At 28.7% G+C, this 23,449-nt stretch overlaps 2 protein-coding genes across 2 annotated transcripts in view; one reads left to right on the top strand and one right to left on the bottom strand.

The window, feature by feature from the left end:
* Positions 1-11,406, top strand: part of LOC106683494 (fatty acyl-CoA reductase wat) — a 14,139-nt gene extending 2,733 nt beyond the window's left edge. Inside the window, exons 2-9 of the mRNA XM_014424995.2 lie at positions 257-466; positions 2,792-3,040; positions 4,262-4,407; positions 6,851-6,960; positions 7,521-7,713; positions 8,738-8,983; positions 9,321-9,578; positions 9,760-11,406. Of these exons, the coding sequence (XP_014280481.1) occupies positions 263-466; positions 2,792-3,040; positions 4,262-4,407; positions 6,851-6,960; positions 7,521-7,713; positions 8,738-8,983; positions 9,321-9,578; positions 9,760-9,850 (1,497 nt within the window). The 5' untranslated portion in view covers positions 257-262 and the 3' untranslated portion in view covers positions 9,851-11,406. The remainder of the gene's footprint in view (positions 1-256; positions 467-2,791; positions 3,041-4,261; positions 4,408-6,850; positions 6,961-7,520; positions 7,714-8,737; positions 8,984-9,320; positions 9,579-9,759) is intronic.
* Positions 11,407-12,295: 889 nt separating this feature from the next.
* LOC106683505 (fatty acyl-CoA reductase wat) overlaps positions 12,296-23,449 on the bottom strand; it is a 54,145-nt gene continuing 42,991 nt past the window's right edge. Inside the window, exons 4-9 of the mRNA XM_067045098.1 lie at positions 20,459-20,607; positions 18,492-18,601; positions 16,830-17,022; positions 15,949-16,191; positions 13,968-14,225; positions 12,296-12,689 (exon numbers count right to left, since the gene is read on the bottom strand). Of these exons, the coding sequence (XP_066901199.1) occupies positions 12,602-12,689; positions 13,968-14,225; positions 15,949-16,191; positions 16,830-17,022; positions 18,492-18,601; positions 20,459-20,607 (1,041 nt within the window). The 3' untranslated portion in view covers positions 12,296-12,601. The remainder of the gene's footprint in view (positions 12,690-13,967; positions 14,226-15,948; positions 16,192-16,829; positions 17,023-18,491; positions 18,602-20,458; positions 20,608-23,449) is intronic.

The following is a 23,449-nucleotide window of genomic DNA, read 5'->3' as shown; positions in this document are numbered from 1 at the left end:
CAGGATTATTAGGAGGTTTTCCTGGTTTTGGAAAGAGAATTATAATGGAATGTTTCCAAAGGATTGGGAAATGGGTTGTTCTTAGGATGCAATTAGAAAGATATGTAAGGAATATTATAGCTTTGGGAGGAAATTACTCCTTTTAATTCCTCTTATATGCACTTTGCCTGTTTGTTTACGAGGGGAGTTAGGATTACGGCTGATATTGTGCCTGGCCATCCCGTAACTTATATTATGATGTATAATTTTTTTTCAGAATGATATGGAGCCTCAAAAAGGTTCTTCAGAAATATGTGAATTTTACAAAGACAAGCATGTCCTACTCACAGGAGCTACAGGTCTCTTGGGAAAGTTGATTATAGAGAAGTTGCTAAGAGTGTGCAAACCAGCGATGATATATCTCATCATTCGTACCAAGAAGTCCAAAGATCCTCATCACAGGCTAAAGGAGCTAACCGAGAGTAAGGTCAGTATCTCCAAATATTTTTTATTTATTTTAAATATGTTAATGAATAAAATTATGCCTTCAGTTGTAATAATCCTGGGATATTTGGAGGAATGCGTGGAGGAGTTAGTCAAATATCTGGAATATGTGATGTGTTTATTGTTGGCCGCGGATAAATACGAGGGAAAGAGTGTCGAGATGCGGTAAGGCTTGAACAATACAAATAAGTCATACATAATTTCATTGTGCCAACAACTTTTTTTTTGAGAACTAAGTAAATGTAAACCATTAAAATCATGTCAGAATACAAATTAATGAAAACAGTCACACAAGGAAAAGACGATTACAACTGTTTGGTAAGGGTTTTCTTCCTCAGTAGGCTAAGTTCATCGCCTTCATTGGAATCCCCTAAGTTCATCGATTCAATAATTAACTCTTTTTTTAAAGATTTTAAAATTCTATCGATTCGGTGTAAATACATTGTTTCAAATATCGTTAATAAAGTTTAGAAGTTTATTTTTGATTTAATAGTACAAATATATATTTATGAAGACATTAGGTCTTCTAAGTCTAGGTTATATAGGTCTAATTAATAAAAATGTTTCTGATAAAAATTCTAGAACGAAGATTGAATTTATAGGTTATCTTTGGTCCCTTTTTACAATGAAAATGTCTTCATATCCATATTGACAGCATGAAACCCTGCATGGTTAAATCGAGCAATATTTAAAAAGCGCCTGAAATTGAAAAACGGCATGAAACCCTCCCCGATCTCGCCCTCCATGGTAGCCTTACTTATCTGTGTGTTTTCAAATATACAATTATAGCGAGTAGGTTCGTCGATGTACGACATGTCACAATCTCACAAGAGGAGATCATAACAAAAAAAAGGCAATCCTTCAATGTGCAACCGATTGTAATGATAGTACACAATATATGAAAAGAGAACATTAATAACGGCTCATTATAACTGTAAAGATAAAGGTACAAGTGTCCACTGATCCCACTTTGGATTTCGGAAATAAGAAAAACGGGCATTTCATGTGGAATGACCCAATATTATCATGTATATTAATTAAAATTGTATTAATTAGTATAACTATTCAAATTTTGTACGGAAACCTCTACAATTTTTCTTTGTTAAGTTACTCCGATTTGCGCTGTTAGACGACTTTCTCAAAGTGTACATAAGTGTTCGTCAATTTGGCATTGACTGAGACTTCAAAAAAACTGATAGTGAGTGGAACTGCCACGACAACAAACGTCGTACAGTTACACCATGGCAGCGCCTCTAACTGTTACCTTAGAAGTTTTTGAAGATAAAAAACATCACCCTCTGAACAATCTAACTCTTTAATTGAACAAAATACAGAATAATGTAAACATAATCTAATGATGATTTCTAATTAGCGTCAAGCTCACGAATCATTGGTTATTTTAGTTCTATTTGTTATGTAATGAGTGTATAATGGCTCCAACCTTTTACCATGTGTATGTTTGTTAATTGTATCGTGACAGTAATATTAAATTGACTAATTATCATTTAGAATTAAAAAAAAAAGTTTTCACTAAAACATGCGCCCTTCACGTCAGAATGAAGAATATCATTGCTCAAGGTGTAATGGGATTCATTTCCTATGACATTAAGGATGGGTGTAACATAACAATAGAAAATTAGATAAATGAATTGGTAATTTCAATTGTTCTTTGCCAGAACAATTGAATTTCTAGTTCTGGTAGCCTAATTAACAGTCCTAGAGTTCTCAATAATTTTAACAAACTTTTCTGTTGTGTAAGACACGAAATATACTATCTAAAAACAGAACCATCTACGAGAACTCTTAACAGAACTGTTGGTTATCGATCAAAATATTTGGACCAAACAAATTCTAGGTGTTCAGGTAGCCCCTCACGCCTCCCCCACTGCGAGTTGTAAAAATCATTCTTCTTAAACAAACCCTAATGTTGATAGTAAAAAAGTTATAGGGTGTCAAAGAACCGTTTTAGAGAAAATCGAAAAATATAAAAAAGTCTATTCTTATTGTAGCACTCGCGGGCAGTCAGCATTATCGAAAAAGTTGTAACATCCCTGGTTTATATCAATCTTGAATATGAAATTTCAGTTTTGTTTTCCTTGAGCTAGGCTGACAACGTGCATACAAAATTGCACGAAATACTGGTTATTTGGACTCAGGGGATCCCAAAAAGTAAATTTCGATCGAAAACTCGAATTCGATATTTTTCACGATCGTAATACTTCCCTTTACTGTATATTTCATATATAGGTAAGTAAAAATAATCCCAAACAAATCCTACTTTATTACAGATTCTCACATTTTGTTATAGTTATTCCATAGCCTAAAGAAAGAAGATCCAGTTTTCATGGAGCGATTAAAGATCGTATTGGGCGACGTGTCAGAGCTTGGGCTGGGGTTAACTTCACCCGATGCCGAACACTTGATGGAGAAAGTTCAAGTTGTATTCCACGGAGCTGCTACAGTCAAGTTCGACGAGCCCTTATCCACTGCTACCAAGATCAATGTTCGAGGAACCCAGGCCATTCTTCAACTGTGCAAGAAGATGAAGAACCTAGAGGTATTGCTGTCAATTGATTCAATTAATTTGAGAAAATTATGCTTATTATTAATTTTTTCGTTAATTATTCTCTTTATTATAGTCAAAGTTGATGAATTTGCCAAGTATAGAAAAAAGGATTAGAAAAAATTAAAATAAATTAACTTTTCATTCTGAGATTTATGTCTTCAAAACTTCCTACAAAACTAAAAAAAAAAAAAAAAAAAAAACGTAATAGAACACCTTTTAAAGTAGAGTAAATTTGATAATATAAGCCTACTTCTAATAAAACACCTCAATGAAGAGCTAGTAGACATTCTTAGTGACCATTAGTTCATCTCACTACTCTTCTGATATAGAAAGATAATAATAAAACAAAAAAAAATTCATGTGAGCAAAATTATGTTGAAAAAACCCAAGATATTAAAAGACAGAACGAATTAGTTGGAGATCACTTGGTAATAAACTATAAAACAGATCTATAACAATAAAAGAAAATGATTAAGGTAGATCATACACCATTCATTTTGTGAAATAGTTTTAAGTATCCTTCTGGATAATTAATAGGAAAAAACTTAGATGTGACCAACTGTATAGTATATTATATTATTTTATACTATTATATAATTTTGTATATTATATTAGTATATAATATAATATGTAGTAATATTATTGATGTATATACTTATAGATAACAATATATACTATAAATACTAATTATTGTTTAATAATTATTAGTATTCATATTAAAAAAAGAATCGATAATTACATTCAATAAGTGCTAATCATTATCAATACTGATTATTAATTATTTAATTGGGGATTGGGGTAGTTTAATGAGTAAGGTGCTGTGCTACTAACTCCCAGGACTTGGTTTGGAATCCGGCTCACAAATAATTATTTATTATGTTTCTGTAGCCACGAGTCAATATTGTAGATTCAGGTGCCCTCCTTGGGCACAGTCAACCTCTAAAAATTGGGAAAAACACAATGGTTGAGCCTGATCTTGAACAAATCACCTCCTTGTATAACAGTTGTTCAAAAAAAATACTTCCTTACAAAGTAATCAACTCCTGACTCTTCAGGGGTTGAAGCAGTAACGGTTTTAGATAACTATTATTTAATATAATAATAAGTATTATATAATATATATTTATATTATTATTACTGAATATTTATTTATATTACTGTATACTATCTTGTTCCGTTATATCATCAATCATTTAATTTTTTTGTTTTCAGTCTGTGGTTCATATTTCAACAGCTTACAGCCATTGCCCAAGGAAAGAAATCAGAGAGGAGTTTTATGATACCCCAATTTCTTCTGAAGGGCTCATTAGTTTGGCAGATAATTTAAGCCCTGAATTATTGAATGTCATGACACCATTGTAAGAGTCAGCTCCTATCGAAGAATTATAGATTAATATAAATCTTAGTGTAGTAAAAATTTTATAAATAAATAAAATTTTTACTGAATTTATTGATTATTAATTTCATTATTATAGAGCCAAAGCTTAATAGGCTAATATTTACAACTTTTATATTCTTACATTAGTAAATGCTGTGATTCTTTATCTGTAATTCAATGATTTTTTTCTCTAAATTATGATTCCTTATTGATTTTAAGATCTTCCTTAAAGCTTGGCCACAGTAGGAGGAGTGACAAGAGGAGAAGTAAAAGGACAATTTTGTTAATGTGGTTGTTTATATTATATATTACTATAATGTGGTTAACCTATGCTTTATTTTTTCTGATTATTCTATATGTTTTTATCATTTCACAGGTTTTGCATTTATCATCAATGTAACTTGTAAGATTCATAGTCCTGTTTAAACAGTTTCTAATCTCTTGGTTTGGTCTGATTTAATAACAACGTCTTCATTTAAATTGAAAATTATCCATTAAGTAATTTTCTTATTCAAAGGCACCAATTTATGATATTTTTTATTAATTATTTTTATTTCTGTGTATTAAGTTTCAACCTTATTATTCTTATTTTGACCTTTTATTTTTTATTAATTTTGTGTCAATAGAATATTCCTTTCTAAGCTTTGGATGTTCTGTCCATCTTCAGGTGATTATTCTTTTATCTAGAGTTTTACCCCTAAATAATTATTTAATGGTCACTTTTTGTGTGATTTTTCATCAAAATTGTTTCCGGTTTCAAGCCTTTAAAATTATTGATTGTTGATGATGCATTATTAATTTTAAATAAAGTGTATAAGTCAATACAAAGTAAACAATGTATCAAGAATCAATCTTTTAAAGATTTAAAATATGAAAAAATTCTGATTAAAGTCACGATTAAATAACTATTTAAGGATATTGATGAAAAAAAACAAATTACGAAAAAAAAAAATCAACATCTGAAAATGTACAGACAGACTGAAAAGCCAATTTTTAAGATGGAACATTCTTTTAATATAAAATTCATCAAAAATAAAAGTATGAAGTAAGAAGGCTACAAAAAAAACCCAGAAGGAACAAGAATATCATAACATTATTTAATGTCTTTATTTATTAGTATACTACTAACTTCAAGGACCCTGGTTAGAATCCAGTTGTGGGAGATAATTATTATCTGTTCACTGTAGCCGTGAGTCTGCCTGTGGGTTTGGGAGCCCTCCAGGTTCCACCTAGCCTCATAAAATGGTTACCCTTAATTGGGTAAAAATCTGTTGGTCGAGCGTGATTCTGACCACAACCTTGGTCTAGTAACAGTATTTCCTTACAAAGTACTGTACCTCTGAGCCATCGTGGGTTGTTGCGGTACAGACTTAATTCATTTGTATATTTATTGGCCAATTTATCTTGTTTTTTGCAGATGCATGATTATTTAATAAGAATGGGATTCTAATTCAGCTTGTGTTAATATGGTTCTTGGCGTATTATTAAAATATTTTCCAAATCTAACATTAAATTTGTTACATCTTGTCTTTATTCTCTAATTCAAAGGTAAAATTCTCTTCAAAGGATTAAGAAATTAATGTTTTAAATTGTATTGTTGAAGAAGTTAAATTTTCCACTCCATTTTTATTTTATTCTATTTCAATTATATTACAGAGTTATATTTGTCATTGGTTTATATATAATATTAAAAAGGTTATCGAAGCCTATGATGGTTCTAATATAAAATTTGGACTTTATAATAAAAATTAATTAGGAAAATATATTAGAAATATGGAAGAGGGTACAGATGATTAACCTGCACAAAAATTACACAAGATATCTCTAATCATAAAAATGTTAAAAATATGAAGTAATCTCTACTCAACTTTCATAACAGACAAAACATTAATTAAAAAAATAGTAATATCATTTCAAATAATTACAAAATTAATAAAAGCTGACTTTGACTAAAAAAATCATTGCAAAAATATTGAAAATAGAAATTAAATTAAAATATTCCGATTGAGGGTAATTAGATCTTATAGTAAATATTATACAAGGAACTTAAAGATGGTAAAGTATCAAATAGGATGTTGCAGAAATGGGGGCTATTGAGAAATGGGTAAGGAGTTAAAATCTTTTACAAGGAATGCTCACACCAAAAAGACTAAAGATAAGGATTTTCTTTGTAATGTTGATTCCGTTGGGAAAATCCTCTTTCTCTCTCCCTCAGGTGTGGTCAGGCTTCTACTCCTAGGAAGGGGTTATTGGCACTTGAAGTTTAAGCTGTAAATCCCAAAGTCCTTAAGTTTTAAGCTGTATTTTTTTTTTTATTTTGTCGGTATAATTCAATTTTTTGTATTAATATACACAGCTATTTTTAATTTTTATCATATTTCATTATAATGTTAAGTTTAAGAAAATATGGTTTTTATTTACAGTATCATTGGAAAATGGAATAACACGTATGTGTTTACAAAAGCAGTAGCTGAGGAAAATATAAGCAAAAATGGTGTCGGGTTACCTTTATCTATCATGAGACCTGGAATCAGTGAGTTTTAAATATTAATCAACAGTTTCGTGTTTTAAATAAAGTGTTAAACTAAATACAAAAGTATTCCTAAAACTAAGGTCTCCTATTTTTTAAATACATACTTTCATTTTTTTTTTTTAATAAATCATTTTAAAGGTTGAACATTTGTTTTTCCCAATAATAAATAACCATATTTATTTTAGTAATTGCCACTTTACTTAATGTATTTTTGAAGATACTGTGATAGTTTTTATATGACCATGCCCTACCAGTTCCCCATCATTACTATATAACTAAGAAAAATTATGAAAATTCTTTTTGTATAGAAAAATTTAAAGGAATTAGGATAATTGCTTAGTTAGATTTATATATTGTAAGGAAAGATTTCAAAGATGGACTAAAGCCCAAACCATAAATCTTAGAAGAAGTCTGAAGTAGAAGCTACAAGGGCTTTTAGATTTTGAAGTAAATATTATATAAATAAAAAACTTTTCCACCCTTGAAATATTTTGATTCTGAATTATCTTCTGAAACTATTTTTAGTTACTGATTTTAAAATTAAAATTTTCCATTGATAGTACTCACAACAAGAAGCGAACCCATTCCTAACTGGGTGGATCACATTTATGGACCAATAGGAATGACAGCTGGAAGTTACGCTGGAGTGATCCGTGTCATCAAGTTGAACAAAGATGATAAAGGAGAATTGATACCAGCAGACATGACGGTGAATTGCCTACTTGCTGTAGGATACAAAACAGCTAAATGCAGGTAATGATGTGGAATAAACGAGTAAATTATTCATTTGATATCATGAGTAGATCATTCATTCATATTTTTGTTTTTTAATTTGAAAATAACAGAAAAATATTTTGAGAGAAAATTATTTGAGAAAAGCCACTTGACTGCCTTAATATAATGTTAGTGAAAGTCTAGATACACAGCATACTTCTGAAATCTAGATTGATAATTTTTTTTAATCTTATAAAATATAAGGCATAGTAAACTAATAATTTATAATAGTAAATAAATAAATAAAATCAAAGTCATGGTTAGGATATTATTAGAAGATGAATTGTTATATATTAGAGATGAGGGGCAATTACAAGCACTGTTGGTGGTGGATATGAGAAACACTAATAAGTTTTATGTTGTTCTTCTTAAAAGGCCAATGTTTATCTGATTTACTAGAATTCATTTGGAGGCTTTAGGAACTTTCTTATTAAAAAACCCATTGCAAAAAATTATAATTTAAAATGAATTTAACAAGATAATCTGATTTGTATTTATGCGAATTTAGGCCCTGAACTCGTCAGGATCTGTTAGGGATTTGTTTATTTCTTGAGCTGCTGAAATAATAAAGTACAGATTAATCATCTCCAACATTTTATTATTTTTAAATACAAATTATAACTTAAGTAGTAATAATTAACTTACAGGGACTGTAAGAACATAAAAAAAAAAAGAAAGAGTAATATTTCCCTCAAAGAGGCCGTCGAGCTGAGGGAGTTGAGAAGTCACCTTTGCAACCTCAAGTCTGCAGTGATGCAAGTTTGACTTTTTTCAATCTTAATCTTCCCATTCTGGTTAGAATAGGTTGATTACCTGGAGGATACATCCCATCTACTCCCTCTCTGTTTGTTAGTAGTGAGCAGGTAGGGGATATAAAAAAAAAAAATAGTATGTCCCTCCAAGAGACTGAAGTCATTGTTTTGGGATCTTCTAATTCATTAATCAGTTGTTATCATCTATAGATTAAAATTTCCTAATTTTAATTTGATTTTCTTTTATTCAGAAGACTGCAAGAAATTCCAATCTATAATATGACAAGCCATCCTCAAAATAGGGTAAAATGGTCTGATATGTTTTACTTACCGCAAGAGAGAGCAACCGAAATACCGTATTCTCAGACTTATTGGCACTATTCATCAGTGTTCAACGTGAAGAGTAGTTTCAATTATTACTTATTGGCATTTTTCCTACACATATTGCCTGCAGTTGTTATTGATATCAGCCTTATCATTCTACAAAAGAAACCCAGGTAATTTCACTGTTAAACCTATTTATTGGTTAAATTAATGTTCGAATAAATGAGTTAGAGTAGAAAAAAAAAGTTGTCTTTACTTATTTGCTTCCTCAACTATTTTAGAATTCCTTATTTCAATTTAATCTGTTCTTTTTCTTATCTGTTAGGATTTGTTAATTTTTAAACCTAATCACGTCTTCATTGAGTCATATTTCAATATCTGAAGGAAGCCAAGCATTTAAAGCTTTTTGTCTAGGTGCCATTTTTTCATCTTAAAAATTGTTTTTTATTACTATAAACGATGTATAGAAAGCCTTATGTACAATTATACCATCAATTTGATTTTTTTTAGAGTTTTACAGATGTACAATAAAATCCATAACAGTATGGATCTTGTGGGATACTTTAGCACAAAAACTTGGACATTTTCGATGGATAATACAATTGATCTCTGGAAAAGTCTCAATGATAAAGACAAGGAATTGTTCGATTTTGACATGGAATTGCTTGACTATAAGTCTTTTCTAAAAGGTACCATTGATGGCATCAGGATATATCTTTTGAAAGACGAAGACAATGACATGACGTACAGAAAGAAAAGATATTTTGTGTAAGTGATAGTTTTTTTTTTTTTATAATAATTATAATAGTTTTTTCCCTCTGCAATTATTATGAATCTAATTGAATTTAAATGTTCTAACAACAGTAAATATCTTATAGAATATTTGAACATGAAAACTTTAAAAGTGCAATTGAATTCAATATTAAAGCAGTTGAACTTTTTTTTACAGAATTTATGTTGTCGACCGTATTGCAAGGTTTATTATGGTCTCAGGACTGCTTTGGTGCCTTTGGAGGGTTTTTACAGCAATTCAAGATTAATGGTTGTGATTTTTTTTTTTATTGGTGATATATAAATCTATTGATGATTTATTAATGATGTGTGCGGTGGATACATCACATAACTATCGCTTACCACCCTACTTCGAGTCGAAATTAACTTACGTTTGTTTCAGACTAGATATTTATGTATTATTTAATTTGGAAATATTTTCCCTTACTACAATTTCAATAGTTTTCAGAAAAGTAACTTTAACAATACTTCTCAATGTAAAATTTTAACATTTTTCTTATGAAAAAGTATGGCGGAAATATAAAAATATAGCAATTTACTTTAATTCACTGGTCTGCTAAATTCTCATGGAATCAATATTTAAAATACTAAGAATGATTTTATGGAGCTCAAGTGAATGTTAAACACTATTTAATTACTATGGTGTTATAAAAAGATTTATTAGACTGGCAAAACTATGCTTGCACCCGCCAACTTAAGTTGTGTTAGAACAGATCTTTTATTTACTTGGTTTTGGTCATTCACAATTTCCTTTCTTTGTTAAAGATTATTTTTTTCTATAATCTTTGGTGTTTCAATGGTATATAATAAATATATATTGCTCCTCTTCTTTCTTTAAATTTGTTTTCAACTTGGAAAAAATATTTTCCTCTTAATGCCTTAAGTTAATAATCAAATCCTTTCATAGTTTATATTTATTCACTTTTCACTACAAGCAAAAATGTGAGATAGTAAATTATTTCAAATAAATAACATTAAAGGTACTTTTGAGGAATATTTTTTCAATATTCTTCATTTAAGCCCTGTTAGACCATTTCAATGATAATAAAACTTATCTGATATTAACTAACAATTGAAGGCTATCCTTCCCGGCTAGACCCACCTCACTAAGACCCCAGGGAGGGATGGTCCTACATCAATTTTGAAATATTTGCTTAAAATGGGAAGAGGAGACTTTAAGATAGTTCAATATTTAAAAAGCACCTGAAATTGAAAAATGGCATGAAGTCCTCCACTCCTGCCCTTTGTGGTAGCCTTACTTATCTGACTTTTCAAACAGACAATTATAGCTAGTAGGTTGGTCGATGTATGACCCGTCACAATCTCACGAGAGGAGATCATTACACAAAAAAATGCAGTCCTTCCTGACCAGACCTGCCCCACTAAGACCCCCCAGAGTGTGACAGTCCTATATCACTTTTGAAATATTTGCTTAAAACAGGAAGAGGAGACTTCAAGACATTTAAATCAAGCTATATTTAAAAAGCTCCTGAAATTGAAAAATGGTGTTGAGCCATTTTACTAAAATTGTTTGAGCCATGTCAAGAAAGTCAAAAAAAATGCTTGATGATTTTATGTCAAAATTTTAGTTTATTTTATCAAAAAGGTTGCTGTTACACCACAAGCATATATCCATCTGAAAAATATAATTTCAGTTTGGTTTGTATTTGACAAACCATCATCACAAATATACCAACACACAAACAATCTCGTTGTAGAGTAGGCTTGGTTATTTGGACATAGGGTACCTCAAAATGTGTATTTCTGTCAAAAACTTGAAATCAAAAATTTTCACTTTCTCAATATATATATATATATATATGTCACAGTACAAAAGAACATAAACTTTTTTATGGGCTACCATAACGTAAACTTATGTTTGTTGATAGTCTAAATTATAGTTGTTAATTTGGTTAGTAATAAAATTGAAGGATAAGATTTTCTCACTGAGTCAGTAAACTGAAAACAGTAAAAAACTATTTGTTGAAAGCCAACCAAAAATTTTAAATTACCAATTTTAAAGTAATTTTTTCCCTACTTCTTCAAGGCAGGCATCTTTTGTCATTTAAATTATATTTCTTCTTTACCCATCATATCTTGTAATGATTTCCTATATTATTTTATTCTACCTTTATTTTAACTCTGATTTTATTTGTCATCACGTTATATGAGTGAGGTCAATAATCCCTAGAAGAAGATAAAAAAAACAATTTTATTTTATTTTCTAATTTAATCTCCTTTTTAGCTTTGTACACTTCCAAAGACATCCCTTGAATTTCCCTAAGCTATCAGAAAAATATAATTTTGGATGTTGCTCAAAATAGCTTTTTTTTTTGGGTGATGACCTCGTTGAAATGAACTTTATCGGCTAGGCCATTTTTTAAATTTCAAAATAAAAATAAGTTATTGGAAACCAAATCTGGTGATTACGGATGATAGTATACTAATCTCAACTTTAAATAATAAATTGTAGCCATCGGAACAGTGCCTGTGTACTCTTTAACATTGTCTTGATGAAAAAGTTTTTTTTTTCACTCAGCCAGCCAAAAAACGACACCCAGATAATGATGCATGCAGGCCTGAGAGCCTTAGACCATCTTATCCATCAATTTTATACCATCAACTATTAAATTCTAATCTAGTTAAAAGGGTAAAGATATTAAAAAGAATGAGTTATAAGAACTAAACCAATATACAAGTGAGATTCATTTTAATTAATGAAATAAATATGTACATGAAACATTATATTGTACTGTTTTCATCTAGTAAATGCTACTTAATGTTAACAAAAATACTTTCACTAACACTTAGCACATTGTATCTACACTTTTTAGTTCTTGAAGTTAAAAAAAATACAATGAATAAAACTAATTTAAAAGAAAAAATTATTTAAATAAAGATTTACAATGCACACAATTGATTATTACAATGACATTTAGGAAACTTGCACATTCCTTGTCTAATCATATTTCAAATGAAAGTAGATCGTAGGCTTATAACTAGATAAATAGTGAGAAAATTCGCCACAAACACCAAATAACACTTGAAGAAAAGATTAGTTGTACAGATCTGTGTGCTACATATCGTCTGGAAAAAAAAAAAATCAAATTTAAGAATTACAATTCATAAAATAGTTCATTGTTTATAGTTATAAATAGTAAAACAGTAATCTCAAACCTAAACTGTTTTTGACAGATATTTCCTATTCAATATATAAAAAAAAAAAATCTCTATCTAAGTTTACATAGCAATAGCTCAGTAAGATTCAAATTTTGTCACTAGAATTTTCAGGAAGTAATTTTAAATAGTAGAAGAAACAATTGACTTTGAGGACTTAGAACCTTAAATATAATCATAAGATATTTGAAGATACTAACTTATTGTATTATAATATATCATTTAAAAATTTTAATTATGTTAATTGAAATATTGAATAACATTAATAACTTGTTTTTTAAATAGTTTACTTTAAAGAGACTTACTTGGAATCCACACACAAGACTGAAACGACAAGAAACTGCTCGTAGATTCCGATTGCTACAACACTTACTTGACAAACACTCTAAACTTCCCATTCACTACAAAAAATTAGTTACACTACAAAAATCAGACCAATTTGGACATATGCAATTGAGCTATGGGGCTCCACCAAACCATCAAATTCTTCCCGCATCCAATCGTTACAATCCAAAATCCTATGTAAAATCCTTGATGCTCCTTATTACGTCACAAATAAACTCATTCATAAAGACCTTAACATCCCATTTGTTGCAGATTTGGCCCAAAACAGATATGCGTCTTTTCATTCCAAACTCCTTAACCATCCTAACCCATTAATTCTTAATCTTTCATCCTTAACAATCCCTGATAATCCTCCGAGGCGTCTGAAAAGAAGATGGCCACGGGACCTTCTAATTTAAATTAATGTTTTAAGTACCACCAATGGGTGGTTCCTTCCCAAGATTTTCAAGTGTTTATGAAACATACTACATATTTACCTATTGTATAATTTTGTACAGTTGTAAATTACATTAAATAAATATTAAAAAAAAAAAAAAAAATATAGTTTACTTTTAGTTATGAAGATGGAAATCAATGCCCAAAATGTAAAATAAAATTACCATGTACATATTTTTTAAATAAAGATATTATCAATCTGGTGACCAATTTGCCTTTATTTTCCAATGATAATTGTTTGAAAAAAATTATAAAAATGTTGATGAAATTTTGGTTTTATTTAAAAAAAAAATTACTAAACATTGAAATTGATTTTTAATTGAAACTCTATTGAAATAAAAAGTAATATTTATTTTCAGTCTCTAGATAACGTAACATAATTAATTATATATAAACTTTTATACTTACAGCTTGTTAATCCTTCTGGCACGTGGTATTGTACTCACATCATCTTTCCCTAGGTAGAGTCTCATTCCATCCACATAACTATTGAGGTATGAATTAAAATCGAGGGATTTCATGTCGAATGGAAATAACTGCTTATCAGTTTCTGAAAGACTTTTCCACAAGGTTTTTGTATTATCTCGTTCAAAGTCCCATTGGTTCATTGCAAAAAAAGATAAAAGATCCTCCAGTTTGTGAATTTTTCTGTATATGTTCATCGCCCTGAAAATAACAAGATAAATTAAAGACAACAGGAAAAATATAAGGCATTTAAAACCAAACTGATGCAAATCCATCAAATTCTGTTTTAAGATATTAAGACTTTTAGTAAAACAGTAGTTGAAGATTCTACAATACTACTAAATAAAATTTTCTCCCGTGCTCCCAATTGGACTATAAAGCAATTATATTTTTAAGTTTCTATATTTACTTAGTCTACTCTAAAAAATCAGTGTTTTGGAGGAATAGCCACGTTGATATCATTTCCTAAACTCGAGATATACAATAAATCAGTTTCAGCATGTGTAAATTTTTTTCTCAGCTTCCAGGACCCATTTGGTAATATTTTGCAATATAGAATGACCAAAGAAATTTTAGTTGAAATCAATTGGAGATATAATACGCTATCAAGAGATTAATTATAATGCCTACAGCATAATTTTGTTTGCCATCTGTGATAATTCTTTAGAAGTTAGGAGTTACACTACTATTCCTGTTAGTAGTTTTACATATTCAGAATCCATTACAATATAACAATAAATAGTTAATTTAAATAATGAACCATTATGTAATAATTTACAGAATTTTTTATGCTGTAATTCCACCATTTATAAAATCTGGGTTAATGCTAGAAATTAATTTTGAATATGTAAAACTACCTACAATAATGATGTAACTCCTAGCTTCCCAGGATGATGCACAGAACAAAATTATGAGGTTTTAATATTATATTAAATATTGTAAATGTTATTGTATCTTTCCAATACATTTTTTAATTCAAACCTTAAACATTATAATTTCTAAAAAACTTTAGTACAAACAGATAATGAATACATATTTAAATAAATTATGTCCTGTGAAGTAGAGAAAAAATATGAAAGATATGATTTTTTATTATTAATTTCCATGATAAAAATATATGAATTTGTAATTAAATTTAAACATAGATGAATTATAATAATTCATTCGAGAATAACTAAATAGAAATGAATATCATGCTGAACACCGATATCAGCTTATCCATTATATGTGAATAAAAATGATTAAGAGACTGTTTAAGGTGATTAATCTGAATAACTTATTTTAAAAAAAAAAATAATGGGAAAAGTTACTACAAAATTTATATTTTAAGAGTTGACAGATAAAAATTATAAGAAAACTGTTAAAAAAAAAGAAATATAAAATTTCTAAATAAAAATTAATTTATGATTGAAACTATTGAAATAAAGTAATAGTTATTTATTAAATAAATCAAAATTGTATCCTTTTTAGTCTCAACACTTTTTATTTCAGGTTTGTGTATATGGTAATGTTTTGGTGGATAATTTTAAAATAAGAAGAATTAGATATTTATGATTTTAAATAAAAAAATAGGTTTTTAACTTATAATTAATGAATGACCTGGGCAGAATAGCCTGCAAAAGAAATTTTAAAATTTAATGTGAGGAAATATTTATAATTGAAGATGTCCTTGAGGATGGCTGAAATGGCCAAAATGTTGGACTGTTGAAATAAAAAGTGTTAAGACTAAAAAGGATACAATTTTGATTTATTTAATAAATAATTACCTGTCTCAAGAAATTGAAATAATATAATTAAAGTAATAGTTATTTTCAATCCCTTATAAAAACTAATCAGTAAACAATTTAAAAATATTGGTTTAAAACAAGACATCAAAATTTAAGATTAATAATACATTGAATTACATGATTTGCTTAAAATTTACCTGGGCTTCTTATTCATAAGAAATAATCCAGTATCAACTATTAAAGCTGGTAGATTATGTAGGATGCTTGTGAGCAAAAAGAAACCGAACGAACTTTTTATTAGAATACAGCTGCAGTACCATAGTGCCATTGCTAACGGAACTTCTTGTCCTCTTTGGTCACATATTTTCACGTATTCACCCCAAGTGATTTTGTTTGATGGGTCGTTACTGAAGTTGTATATTTGGATGTCATGATTGGATCTTAAAAAAAAAGACATTTTTATTAAAATATATTCTTTAAAAGTTATAAATATCTAATCATAGTATCAAAATAGTGTGATTTATTACTAAAACTAATTAAAATTAAAACCTGTTAATTGAAAATTTCTCTTTCCCTCTCTCCTCCATAAGACAATACAGAATCAATCATTCTCTTTTGTTTTATTTTGCACTGGTTTTTAAATGTTGAATACTTGGTATAAAACATATTTTTTTGGCAGAAAATAAAATTTAACTAGTTTGCACAAAAATTAGAAAAATTACTAGACCATCCATCATTTTTATGTGTAGGTTTTCTCAGAGTATGATTCATTTTTTCTGTGTTAGTAAAACAAAAAGCAATTTCTTTCTGTTTATCAGCAATATGTTTTTTGAAATTCTAATGAACAGTTTTGCTCAAACATTAGGATAAGGTTATAGGGCGACAAAATCTAGAATTTGGTAAGAAGTCAATTTAATGTTCTTATTCTCTATGTTATTTTATAATTTATATTTTTCATGTGACATTTGGATTATTAATTAATCATGAATTTCAATCAAATATGGGTTTGGATTTAACAATTAAAATATTTTTTATTTGAAGTACATCAATAATGAACAGTTACCAAAAGTATACTCACTTTATTGAAGATGTCTTGTAGCCGACTGCAAGTAAACAGTTGACAGCATAATCGGCTGGAACAACTTCAGCAACACTATTCGGATCGCACCTAACAACTCTCACTATTCCTGCTCCTGTTCCAAGAGTTAGACCCTGAGGGCCATATAGGTTGTCTGACCAACCAGGGATGGGATCACTCTTTGTAGATATAACTGTTAAATAAAGTGAACTTATAAAATATATGTATATATATCTCTGTAATTCTGAAGAAAGCAGACCGTAAACGATTGCTAAAACAATAGTCCACTGTCTACTTTCTTCAGAATTACAAATAGAATAAGGTCCCTTTCCACAGTTTTTAATAAGTCTGATAGTGAACTATTATAAGTAATTGAAAGAATCTTGAAAAAGTTATTATCATAATTAAAAGCTAATCATTTGAAAAAAACAACAACACTACAATGGATTCAATTTTTCAAAATTCTTCAATTTTAGGTCATGACAGTGCATTTTATATTTTTAGAGGGTAATATTAATTAATGACCTTATCCAGTTATCCAGCTCACCTACCTATGGAATGGGATACGATTGTTTGTAGATTCTAATTGTATATCAGATTTTAAAACAGATTCATATCAGACACTTTTTTGATCCAATGTGTTCTGATGGTGTAAAGTGCCAAAAACCGAAAAGGATTTTTATAGTATTCGATGATTTAAAAGGAAATTAAACAAAAAATCTATAGAACAAAATCATTTTATAATCCAATTTCCTACAAGAATCAGTTATCAAAATTTTAGTTTCAAAGACCGGCCAGAAGACTGAAATGGTTGTTATGACAATGAAGCCTCAATTATGATGATAGATTTTTACAGGAAATTGAATTATGAAACAGTTCTCCACACTATTTACACTCAAATCACAAAAACAGTTAAAAAAAAAAAAATTGTTAACAGTTTTTGGCCCTTCAAATTGCATCAGAAAAAAAAGTACCATCTATCAGTTTATCTTCAAATCTGATTTAATATCAGAATCCATAGAAGACGAAGAATCCATTTCAGTAGAAATCCCAGAGTTAGGTACACTGGAGACTAACTAACGGTTAGAAAATCAAAAACACCCAAAAAAATAAATTTATGTGTCAGTATTTTGACCCAGCAAAGTAAAGGCTGGTGAAGGGGGGGGGATGATCCTTATTATATGTATACTCTTAGTAGTTCAGCAAACAAATTGTTAATTTATGTAGAAATGATATCTATATTACCCAAAACCCCTCTATATTATGAATATTATATGATTATTCACTTACTAATTAGTTAATTTTGGTAAACACATAAAAACTCTTGAAAAAGAAATCCAATTCTAACAATTTTCAGGACTCCATAGGTTATATCTTTCACATTACTCTTAATTAATTAAGACAAATAATTTTGAATAATTATCCACAATAACTATTCAATAGTTTCCTAAATATAGATGAAAATAAAATGAATTAGATGTTAGGTTTATTAACCCAGGATTACATGAAACAGAGGGATTGGTGGTATAATATTTTACAGTTATTATTAGAGACATACTGATTCAAAAAGATTAAAAACTCTTGTTTAATGGAATATACAAAATAAAGGAGAACAACAATAGATTTTTATATTTTTAGAAAATAAAAATAATTATAAATTACCTATTACTGGCCTAAAAATAGCAATGGGGAGTCCTTTTCCATATTTACTAATAGCCTCTTCTGCGACTGCTTTCGTGAAAACATAGGTATTGGGCCATTTGTTTCTTAAACTGAAACAAAATTATTAGCATTATCTTACCATTCCTCACACATAATTAGCTACAATATCAACTTATTATGAAACTGAATATATCTGTATTAAATCATGCATGTGAGATTTAGATGATGTGAAGTGGAAATAATTGTTCATAACAAAGTAATTTATAAGTATGCCATTATTCTGAGAATTTCCTTTTGTACACTAGTACACTGCATTAGTGTTATTCATATTTGGAGTGACGAATAGCCCACTAGTATGAGAATATTTGACATATGAAAAAATATTTAGAATATGATAGTAAATTGATTTTCAGGCTTGGTAGAAGGAATTTGTTTTTTTAGAAGCTCAAAATAACAGTAACATTTTGACTTTTATTATCATGTTAAATGAAAAATGATAAAAAAGAAAATTGTATATACCTTATCGTACCCATATACGGCTTAAATAGCGGGTCTAGAATAATATTAAAAAACTAAAATAAATACCAGTCTATTGAGTTGAAACTAGTTTTCTAAATATATTTTTCTAATGATTGTCTATCAGCATTGTATTTGATTTTCATTTCATTATTTTATGAAGTTTTTCATAATTCAACTTAGTTAATGCTACTTTATTTTTGTATTTTATATTATGTTTTTTGTTTCAGTTGTTACAGATGGGTAAAATCCTCCATCTGAGATATAATCTTAAAATATTCTTTATAATAATTTTTCGTAGCAATATCTAAACTTGTATTTTTGGTCTGTTGTTTTTAAATTATCAAAAAGAGGAAAAAACTAAAAATAAGTTTTCTACAATGTATGATTGCCTTTTTAATTTTCCCCTTGAATTGATACTAATTACTAAACCCTCTAAAGAGTTATTACAGGACATTGCAGACTTAAGAGAAATCTTAAGATTTGTGGAGTAGTTTGTGATAAAACTAGTTCTTTATGTTGACAGGCCCCGCAAATTGCTCTACATTATACAGGAGACTGTGACCGGTACACGTCACTAAGAAATAGGCTTCTAGGCTCTGATAGAATCCTAGAATATGAGGCTACCTTTATAGATTGGTTGTCCCTTTTAATTTTGATTAGAAATTAAAAAAAGAGGTTTGATTTAAGAATAATATTCATTATAAGAATTATTCCATTAGTCTGTCTTGGAGATGGCAAAAAGGACCAATAAGCCCACTTGCTAGATATGTTCCCCCCTAGTAAATACAGGTAAATCTAGGTACGCTATATCAACAACTAAAGTTTGAAAATTTCAGCTGGCAGTCTCATGGTGCTTAAATACTTTAAATACTCTTAAGATAAATATTTTTTATATCTTAAAAAGAATAATAAATAGAAGCAAAATGAGAAAACGAAATTAATTAAGAATTAGTAATCAATCATTCTATTAGAAAAACATTCCATTGGATAATGCTGAATCTAGGAAGAGTTCTGAACATTCTTTGATTCATTGGTGAATGGAGCTGATCAACAAAACTCCTTTTAAAATGTAATTTTTCATTTTTGTCTTAAGTATATCATTAGTTTTATTAGGTCAGTTAATTGTCAATTAATAGTATGAAAATTAACAATTGACAATAACTTTTTGCCATTTATCGACTTTAAATTCAATTTGGCAATAAAAGTAGAGTATTTTTATTTTATTTCCTAAATTCATTTATTCAAGGAATAGTGGATTATTTTTCTTTCATGAAATTGTAATCTTATACTATCTGTGTTCTATTCATGGAATGTAACAAAAATTGGGATATAATAAGTGCAGCAATCTGGACACTTCAAGTAAAAAAATTCAGATCTAATCTACAAAAAATTATCACATATATAAATCTTTCCAATTCCATATTAAAATAAAATTAATAACTACTTACTGAGGAGACATTAATTCTAACTGTTCTTCTTTAACAGAATCTGACAAATGAATGAGATTATCTGAAGATATGGGAGTTTCATAAAATTTTTCCTTAATTTCCTTGAGTTGATTGCAATTGCTGAAAGCTGTTGATAAATGGATCACAGACTGCAAAGAATAAATAAATTTAATTATTTGAGAAAATTTAATTTAATGCAATATAAAAGTAAAGATTATAGAATGAGAAATAAGTTCCAGGCAAATGTCAGGAAACATCTGATTGAAATATATTTAGGACATTTAAAGAATATTTACTAGGTTGGATATTGAATTCCATTTTACAGAGTATTATTTTTAAACTAGCTGTCACCCATGGTTTACCAACACTGTGCTATTACAATGACCTTGTAGTCCTGTGATTTTGTTTTGTGATTAATTTTGAGTAAATTTTCATTAGTAAAGATATTTCTCAATTTATACCGTTCCTTTGACCAACTCCGTCTTTTCTTCTTTTCTGTTTGGTGGCAACTAAAGTCAAAGGAAGGAAGCATAAATTGTATTTTAAACAGTGGTTACAATGGAAGTGTCTTGACACTAAATTTATGGAAATCTTTTTTTTTTTCCGTAACCTCCTTTATTATTAAATTTATACAATACATACATACACATGCATTATAGAAATGACAAATGTATACTAGCATACTACAATTGAAAATGAAACAATTGAAATCTACAAATGAGTTTTGATCAAAAGATTTCAGAGTTAATTAATTCAAGTGGGTATTGACTAAATCAATCTTTTGATCAAATTATTAACTGTTTAGTATTGTTTGCTGGTTAGTAAACAAATGATTTTAACTAAACTAACAAACAATTTTATACTGAGCTTACCCTGACCTCAGAATATAGTTGGCTCAAAAAATAAACTAATACAGAACTAGTTTACACAGAGGTGAAATTGGAACTGAAAATATTTTCAGTACGGAAATAGTCAAGTTCAGGACAAGATTCTTCTTTTTTTTTATTCAGCACTACAACCCCTCACTGGATCCTGACCTCCTCGAACGGCACTGACCAAGATCCCTGGATCTTCTCCAAAACCTTCCACAAGGTTCCTTTCGAAGCCTCAGGCGGTCTCTTGGTCTGATGCCATTGATTTCTTTGTCAATGAGTGTTTCAGGAATCTCATGGAGACCCATCCTTGTGATATGTATGCCCAGCTCAACATTCTGAGCTTGAAATTTCTTGCATCAGGCTCATTTAACAAGGAGTATTTTGTTTCAATTCCATCTGATTTCAATAAGGACCAGGTTTCTAACCCATATGTAAGGACTGGCCTGATCAACCTCATAGGGCTGGTTTACATATATTAAGTTGTTAAATAGATAAATAAATTTTAACTTGATTTTAAGGGACTAAATTTTTAGTAAATATCCATACCTATATAAGTAGTTAAACTGTTTAGTTAAACAGTTATATATAAGTTATATTTCCCATATATAATTATATTCTATTTATCATCCACTTTGAATACATGAACTCTTGAACTTATGCATTTAACTAAATTAAACAAATTTGTGCTTGTCTAAACATGTTAGGTAATAAGACCCACTACCAACTTAACTGAAAAATAGACAAAATTCTGATCTACTTGTTTACTTGCAAGCTAAATTTTAATTTGCAACTCATAGGTAAATTTTTAATTTACATGTGTTTAGTCGTAGAAAATTAAATTAAGTTAAAATTTAATTAGCTCCTTAACAACTTAATTCTTGTTAACCAGCCCTTATATATATATATTTTTAGTGGCTCTCAATATTATGCTACTTCCCAGATGCCAACTCAGTCCGAAATAGTATCTATTGGCTGATGTTGGCTGATGCCTCATTATTTCTAATAAATCTTAATTACTTGCTGTTTTTTCCTATCTCGGAGAATTAACTAGCCTTCTTACTTCTATTCAAACTAATTTCTTTAATTATCTATGACCTCAAGTACACAAAGTGATCAACTTGTTTGAATGAGTAAAAATCAATCTGGGAAAAATCTTCAATAGAATCTCTAACTTGGTTTTAAGGTATTAACAGTTAGTCCTAATTTCCTAGCAACGTCGGACAAGCTGGAATAAACCAAAGGCAGGCAAACCCTCGGCTAATGATCCAATAAAAATCTCACAGTACTTATAATATAATGTGTAAAACACATTAAAAAAGTTTAAGTTGTTTTATTAACATTATGATTTAATTTTACTTAATCAGAAAAGTAACCAATTTAATATATATTAAATAAATCAATTTTATATCCAAATCCGTCTCAACACTTTATTTATTCATTTGTCCAACGTTTCGGCCTTTCTAGCCATCTTCAGGGACATCTTCAATACAAATATCCTTCTCACATTAATTTTTATTTTCTATTTGCAGGCTATTCTGCCCAGGTCATTTTCTTTATTTAAAGTTCAAACCTCTTTATTTAAAATTTAAAACCATTAACATTTATTTTTTCTATAAGATTATCAACAGTATAAAACACCACACCATATAACAAACCATTTATAACCTTTTATTTTATTTTATTTTTTTTTTATTTTTTTTTTTTTATATTTGTAAATAATGAAACCGCATCATAACTTAACATGATTTCATCCTCTTCTATTTCAATTTTATTTAGTTTTTCTTTTGCCTACAATGTTCTGTTTTGTAGAATTAGTATAGTATTTAAAATGTTTACCAACATTGTTGCTCGAGATAAAAGTTCTGTTTAATTCCTTATCCAAACCTACTTTGTTATATGGTTTTTTAATTTTAACTTTAATATTTCTGTTGATCTTTTTAATTAGTTTTAACTTATAACTTTCTATCAGTTTTTTTCTATTTTTGTTAAAAAATTCATCTATTTTATCATTATAATGGGGGTATTTTATCTTAAAATCAGCTATATTATTATTAAATTTTCTCATAATATCATTTTTCAACCAATAACCTTGCCTTAAATCCAAATTAATAAATTT

Source organism: Halyomorpha halys, unplaced genomic scaffold (assembly GCF_000696795.3).
Source record: "Halyomorpha halys isolate HHAL.00 unplaced genomic scaffold, Hhal_1.1 Scaffold490.1, whole genome shotgun sequence".
NCBI lineage: Eukaryota > Metazoa > Arthropoda > Insecta > Hemiptera > Pentatomidae > Halyomorpha > Halyomorpha halys.
This window is presented reverse-complemented; position numbering and strand designations above follow the sequence as displayed.